We start from the raw sequence: 7,577 nt of genomic DNA on the forward strand, positions 1-7,577 counted from the left end.
GCGGCAAATACATCGCTGTCGCAATAGCATAATTAGAACTAGGTTACAATTATTACATTATCATTAATTCATAAGGTAACAATTTATTAAGAGTTGTGAAACGCAAGCCAGCAATCTGGCCGCGAAATACTACAAAGGCATCAAGTTTCAATGGAAAATTAGGTACTATAATTGCATACGTAAAATGCAACGTATGCCAACTAATGCAATAAGAAATAAGGACACTATGTCAAACAAACACAAATACGTCATAATTAATTGTATATATAAACTGTAAATAGTACTCAATAAATCACTATCGATTTGAATGTCGTTTAGTCGTTGGGGTTGCGAGGTCTCCAGTCTTTCAATTTGTACAAGTGACGGTGTACAGCCTCATCTAGCAACCCCCCGTCAAGCAGTCTTCTATTATCCAGAAGATTGTTCACTTACATTTATTTAACCTTATCTTAATTACCTATTCATATTTTAGTTAACAGGTATTTGAGTGCTATTATTCTACCCCCTTTATGTAGGTATACACAGTTATTACAAAAAGAATTAAAAATAAACAAAATTCATTTTATGAACTGCTGGCCCTGTTACCTCCGAGGATTAATAAATCTTATGGGGCGAATCCTAAGGTAGCGGAATCGCCGGGGGCGAATCTTCTAGGAGCGAATTTGTCGGGGGCGAACTTGCCGGGGGCGAATTTTCCGGGGCGAATCTTACAAAGGCGAATAGTCCGGGGGCGAATTTACTTGGGGGCGAGTTTTCTTAGGGGCGAATTTTCCGGGGCGAATCTTTCTGGGGCGAATCTTACGGAGGCGAATAGTCCGGGGGCGAATTTACTTGGGGGCGAGATTTCTTGGGGGCGAATATTCCGGGGGCGAATTTTCAGGGGCGAATTTACCGGGGCAATTTTCGGGGGCGAATCATCCTACAATCTATTCAACCATATCATAATACAAAAGCACTCTATGGAAAAATTTTATCTTCAAGGCATTAAGTTACTCCGCGCAATCGACTCACCCTGCACATGCACAAGCCTGACCTGGGAGCACTACCCACTAACACACGTAACTAGTATTCTGATTCTAATGGTGGTTTTATTAGATAGTCAAGTAATAAACCTTTTTATTTACCGTAACTTGTAAGTTGTTTTCTTGTTTTCAGAAACCCTTACGAGAAATGAGGTTAAAACGCTTTTGGTCGTCTGGAAAATCCTCAAGCTCTTCGCAATGCGAGCAGGGGTTTGCGGATAGTTCTATAGAAGAAACCAAAGTAACGTCAAACACGTTGCCATTGTTGCAGGTAAGATAGTTGTTAATATAAGCATTCGATTTATTGCCGAACAAAATTCAGTTCCAATTAGAGGAAAGTAATACAAAGAAAGTATATAAGCTGCATATATTAAACTCGCCGACACGATCCGATCTATGGGCCGCATTACTTTTATTCTGGAGCGATGTGAATGAATGAAACTACATTTCGTCTTGTAATTTTATAGTGACCAGTGTCTATTCCGTCTATATTGTTTAAGATCCATCCGTGAAGATCAGGTTGGAATGCCACTTCCGCATCAACGAAGATTGTGGTAGTTTTTCCCTAATATGGATTGAGGTGTGAGTGGGTGCGATCGGCCCTCTAGGGTAGGCAATCGCCTTATCGCCTCGCCCAGAATATGGGAGAGTGGCCCAGTGGCCCATCTCAGTATCTCTGCTAGTTAAAATCAACTTGTTTTTTTGAATTATGGGAGGTAAGGGAAACTTAAAGTAAAGTAAGATATGAGGAAAGAAGGGTAAAGAGAGAAATTAGAGAGGTGGCGGAGAGAAAGGAAGTAAGATGCGGATATAGAAGACGGAGAATCCAGATGGAGTAAGAAAGAAAAAGGACTATTGAATATAGAGAGGAAGAGAACGGGAGAGGAAAAGGTGGGATTTGGATGAAGAAATTAACAGTAAAACAGAAAACAGGGTGAGAGTAGGGTGGGGGAAGGGCAGAAACAAAAACAGAAGAAAGTAGCAAACCAAAATGAAGATGATTTGGAATGTGGCGGAGGTAACAAGTAAAGAGGTACAATTTTTGAATGGACAGGAAGAAGAGAATCGGGAGAAAATAAAGAATAGGATACCGAGTGAATATAAATGGACGAAAGGGGATAATATAAAGTTATGAGCAATAGCAGGCATATTAACAGGAGTAAAAAAAGTGGTAAAGGAATGGGAGAGGAAGTGAGTAACGGAAAATAGGTAAATATTGGAAGAGAAACAAAGATCGAAAGTTAAGAGATAAAGAATGTAACATAGAGGGAGAATTATTATTGGGATTAACAGAAAATAGATGGACTATATTAAACGGAAGTATTGAGAGAGATAGGCACGGATCATATACAGGTACCACTACTATTAATCGAAAAAGTGCTAGATGAAATAAAAGAATTTAAGGTAGGAACAAGGATAGAACCACCAGCCGATGGAAATAAGTTTAAAAGGAAAGATAAAAACACCAAGAAATGTAAAGATACAACGACGAAGGGATATACAGGTTTGGCCAAAAGACACTGTGGAAAGTTATAAAAAGAAACTAGACGAACAAAAAGAAAAATAAATAATAAATAATAGTGGGAAGGTATGAAGGAGAGTATTGAAAATCCAATAACATTGAAACAAGTAAATTAAGTGAAAGAGAGAGATAAAAGAAAGGAATGGTGTGCCAAAGAGTGTACAGAAGAGAGAAACAATGATGGAAAAAGAAAGAAAGGGATATATAGAGGAGAAGGAGTTGAGAGAGTAGAAAAACAGGTAAAGAAAAATGTAAGGAAAAAGGATGAAGAAACAAAAAGAATACGAAGGGAACTAAAAACAAAGAGAGACTTTCGGAAGATGATAAACAGAGAAACAGGGAAAAACACAATAAGTGGGAGAGAAATACAAATGGAGGACTGGAAACAGCACTTTAGTAAGGTACTACAAAGAAAGCAGGAGAAAGAGGGTGTGGTAGAAGAGGTGGAAGGGGACATCAATATCAAGAGACAAGGTTGAGCGGCAATTAACCAGACTGAATAAAAGGAAAGCAGCAGGGAGGGATGTAAGAAATGAGGCAGAAATTTTCCCCACAGATAGTATCAAGGAGACGCTAAGGCAACAAATATACAAGATAATATAGAAAAGAAGGAGCATTACCGGAATAGGGGAAGGGTAATAGTGACGATTCACAAAAGAGGTGATAAATACTATGGAAAATTATAAGGGAATCACAATAATGCCGATACTGTGCACAGAATATAAGCGATGATGGTTAATTGGGAAAAAATACAATAATTGAGCTTCTTTTTATGGATTTAAAGAATGGAGAATGGAAAAATAGATAATAATTTAAAGAATAGAATCACGGATTTGTATGGAGAGACAAGAAGTACAATTGAATTCACGAAAGATGAACCCTGCTATACCCTGCTACCATCTCTTCCTCGTTCATGTGTTGACATGTGATAGAGAATAAAGACCTCGCTTTAAATTTCAAAAACTTGTGACGCAGGGCTCACCTTTTGTTAATTCCACAGTAGGACAAGGATAGGAGGGAAGAAGTCTGAAGTGTTCTGGACAATAAAAGGACTGGGATAAGGATGCACACTTCGCCCAACCCTATTTAACATTTACATAAGAGCTATGGAAAAAATAAAAAATATTAAGGCAAGAGAAAGTGGAGGAGTAGATGAGGGGAAAAGTAGGAAATAGTAGAGGAAGTAATAAGAGAATATTAGGATACTAGATGCAAAGAAATAATGGGTCAAGCGCATAAAAGGTATTACAAATATGTACTGGGTCCAACTAAAAGGACACATATTAGAGGAGCAAGTAGAAATGGAGAAGGTACGGATAGAGTCGAGACGGGTCGGTAAAATTCTAGGAAAGGGGCGAAAGTGAAAGTGAATGAAAGGAAAATAGTGGAAACGGATGGACAGAGGCTGAAAGGAGGAGGTAAAGAGAGAGCAAGAAGAACTTCCAAAAAGGTACCAAGGTATGTAAGTGCAGCAACAGAGAGAGAAAATCGAGGATTCACGAGGAAACAAAAGCTATTTAGAATGAGTTAATGGGGGTGCCGAAATATCAAACGGAGGGAACGAAAAACGTCAAAATAAGCGAGGTACAGATGCGGAAACGAGGAAAAAGGGAAGTATAAATGGAGAGAGGAAAAGAAATGTAGATTATGAGGCGAGAAAGAAACATTGACTCTCTAATATTGGAATATAATTATATACAGTGATATTCATGTAGAAGTAGACATCATTTGCATGATAAAAAGTCTCCTGGAAGACGCCTAATTTTATGCAACCAAAGTAACTACCTACAACAAATGAGGATCTGCCTGTCATGTTAATTAATTTGAATATTATCACTTTGACTTCCCTATTCTAATTTCGGTTCGTGTGGGATGTATTCACCTAAAGAAAAAGTTGATATTTCCAAATGGAATATAATAGTACGGACGACAGTTAAAGGAGCTTGAGATTTATTTTCTGTGAAGCTAAAGCAACAAAATTCAAATTAATAATTAATATGCCAGCCAGATCTTTATTTTGTTTCCATAAGTTATTTTGGTTGCATAAAATTAGCCGTCTTTCAGGAGAATTTTTATCACGTAAAAGTAGACATAGGAAATTCCTATAGGAAATCCCTATGTCTACTTCTACATGAATATCACTGTTTATTCGAATGACAATTACAATCAGTACCTATTTATAATGTTAATATGGTTCTTAAAGATAATAAAAAAACAAAGGAAAGCAGAGAAGAAATACTGGACTAGGAGGAAAGAGGAAAAAAATGGATCATTAGGATAATAGAAAAAAAGAAAGAAAATTCAAAAAGAAATTATGTAGATACATTTAGTGCAAAAAGTGTGCGTCAAAAGGCGTCAATAAGGTGTCATACAGATACATGGGTGGAATTAACCCCAGTATGAAAATTATATTGTTTCATGAACATGACGGACTAATTCCGTAAATCGATGCGGTTTGAAAAATAAAGTAGATTCATCAAAATCTGGACAAAATGACAATGACTAGATGTATTAATTTTAGTCAACCGTAAAACCACAACAAAATCCTAAAGTGTGAGACCTCAATCCAATGAAATTTATTTAGTGTTTCCACATATGCATTTAGTTTGACTGTTGGGGGTAGATTAAAACTTTGGCTTTACTCTAAGAGCAGTACTAATTGGTGTGTTACCATTTATAGGCAAAAATAAGGTGTGCGAAGTAAACAACAAAACTGTAAAAACTGTGAAATTCATAGGTGAGAATTATCCATTTGCTATTCATCCGTGTACAAAATATTACCACTGGGCGAAGCGAATTGTCCGCTCAACCTCTTCTTTACAATTTTTTGGTAACATTATCCACACCGCGATATTCCCACGTCTCCAGAAACTGCATCCATTTTGTGAAGCCAATGCAGCTAGTCAGTTGCCACCATCTTAGGTCAAATTTCTAAAAACATCACTCGACGACACCGTTACTGACAGATAACTCAGAGCCGAAACTACTTGGCGTAGAAATCTGAAATTTGGCATGTAGGTTTCTTGTGTATTGCAGGGGAGTACTAAATTCATACGAAAATGCGAAAAAACGGGATTTCACGTTTTACAGTCGACACTTCTGAGGATAGAGACTTGACATTTAGAACGTGGGTTTCTTTGTGTACTCCAAAAGCATTTCCCGAAATTCCCAAGGGAACGGGGAAGAACGGAATTATAAAACATAGGATAAAGTTTATGCGCGTATTATAAACGGAGTTTCATTTGGAACCCTTAGCGTCTCTTGAAATTTTATTCATTCCTACTCAGAAATAACTTGTTTGGTTTACGGCATGTATAAGGTTGTTGTACTAGAGGAGTTTAGGAATAAAATCGTTTAAGAAATTCGTAATATTTAAACGGGCTAATTTATTTTTGTCTTAGGTTTGGCCAAGCGCAGACTCTCCGAGAGGTGAAGCAGATGGTCAAAGTTTCGTCTTTCCGGATTATGCAGAGGACAACATCTCCCAGAATTCAACCTTCGAAATTAATAACCATAACGATTCGGGCATCGATTCCACTCAGGTACGTAGAACTATACAAGTCAGTTACTAACTGTAAAGATTCAGATTTCTCCCTCGCCGTTCGCTTGCGGTTCCACGGTTTCTCCATTACCATCTCCGACACCCAGTCTTCGTAGGCCAAGTAGTGCAACGTTATTACATCCGGATCACGCGAGAATTTTACGATTACACCCGCTGTCGTCACCAGAACAAACTTCGATAGAAGACGTTTCGGAAGCCCAAAATGGTCCCGCAATATCGGCTTCTTCAAGCACATCCTCGCTGGCATCAGTAGCTGCCGCTGTTGCTTATGTTGGTTCGCGGACAAGTGACTCTAGTGACAGTAGACGAAGATCCTCAATCCTAACCGCCCGTTATTCCTTATTCGACGCTCTTGATTTGGAATACGCACTACTACGTGCGGCGGCAAGGGGCAGCGTCGGCCCCTACTCCCTTAGTGAAAGCTTACACAAGCTGACCTTCACCCAAAGTTTAGCCTTTCCAGCGCTAGCGCGCGGTTTGGCCAGCAAGGGTCGACGTACAAGACAGAGCAGCACTAGAAGACCCCTGCATCCGAGAGAAAGTGGTCTAAATGTATTCGCGAAAGTGGTGACCGCGTTGGTTTTGGTTCTCGTAAGTATTTTAGTATTTGCGGTCGTTTACAAATTCGTAAGGACGTGAGGAATACTTCTTCCCCCTGTGGGGGCAAATTATTCGATTATATCAAGTGGAAATGTGTCTGCAGCGTTTACAGGGTAAGTCCGTGGAAAGCTGTACGAAGAGATGATTCAATCGAAAAATGGTTGTGATACTACGGAATTGATAACATGAAGTTATTAATCAAATCTTTAACATTGTTGAGTCAAACTAGATGAATACAAAAAAGCTTTAACACAAAACCTATCATTTTTATACTGTTCGCATTGTGCATTCCATTTCTTTTATTATTAGTTTTTTATTTGAATTTGAATGTCAATTATTCAGTAACGGATAGTAATCCCAAACACTAGAATTCACTATGTAGCTCAATCCAAGAGTGGGAGGACAATTGTGCGTAGACCAGAATAGCTTGCCATTGTGCATTTCTTTGATTTCATATTGTTCTTAAGCATGTATTATAGAATGGAGTCATCTGGAAGGTAATTTGGACGGTTGAACAGAATTTAGAACACATAATAGTAATCGTGAGTAGGATTTTCCTAAGTTTGCACGCACGTTTTCGGTGTATTACAACTGAATTAGGTTTGTTTGCATAGTATCTACAATCAATAGAACAGAATAAATTTGTAGGAAACCATACTAACATGCGCTACATTGCTACTATGTAAACATACCTAATGCAAATGTAATACACCGATGACGTGCGTGCAAAAAAATACACAATTTTCCAATGTCATAAGGAAACAGGGTGGTTTTTTCTTCAATATGGATTCAAGCGATCGACCTACACTAACGGAATTTAAAAAAACCTTTTTCCGTTTTCAAATCATAACAGTGGCGTACGGACACACAA

General features: G+C 38.3%; 1 protein-coding gene across 1 annotated transcript; it reads left to right on the top strand.

Moving 5' to 3' along the window:
- Positions 1–1,079: 1,079 nt before the first annotated feature.
- Positions 1,080–7,577, top strand: LOC116159165. Its single transcript, XM_031472104.1, has 4 exons — positions 1,080–1,103; positions 1,156–1,293; positions 5,946–6,086; positions 6,131–7,577. Exons 1-4 carry the CDS (start codon positions 1,080–1,082, stop codon positions 6,743–6,745), a joined length of 918 nt encoding a protein of 305 aa, XP_031327964.1. The 3' UTR covers positions 6,746–7,577.

Source organism: Photinus pyralis, unplaced genomic scaffold (assembly GCF_008802855.1).
Source record: "Photinus pyralis isolate 1611_PpyrPB1 unplaced genomic scaffold, Ppyr1.3 Ppyr1.4_LG1, whole genome shotgun sequence".
Taxonomy (NCBI): Eukaryota; Metazoa; Arthropoda; class Insecta; order Coleoptera; family Lampyridae; genus Photinus; species Photinus pyralis.

Excerpts from the sequence above, each read along its gene's own strand:
- LOC116159165 (XM_031472104.1), top strand. The coding sequence starts at position 1,080 with ATGGTGGTTTTATTAGATAGTCAA. Across the intron at positions 1,104-1,155 it reads TGGTTTTATTAGATAGTCAA|AAACCCTTACGAGAAATGAG; the intron begins GTAATAAACCTT and ends TCTTGTTTTCAG. Across the intron at positions 6,087-6,130 it reads CGGGCATCGATTCCACTCAG|ATTTCTCCCTCGCCGTTCGC; the intron begins GTACGTAGAACT and ends GTAAAGATTCAG.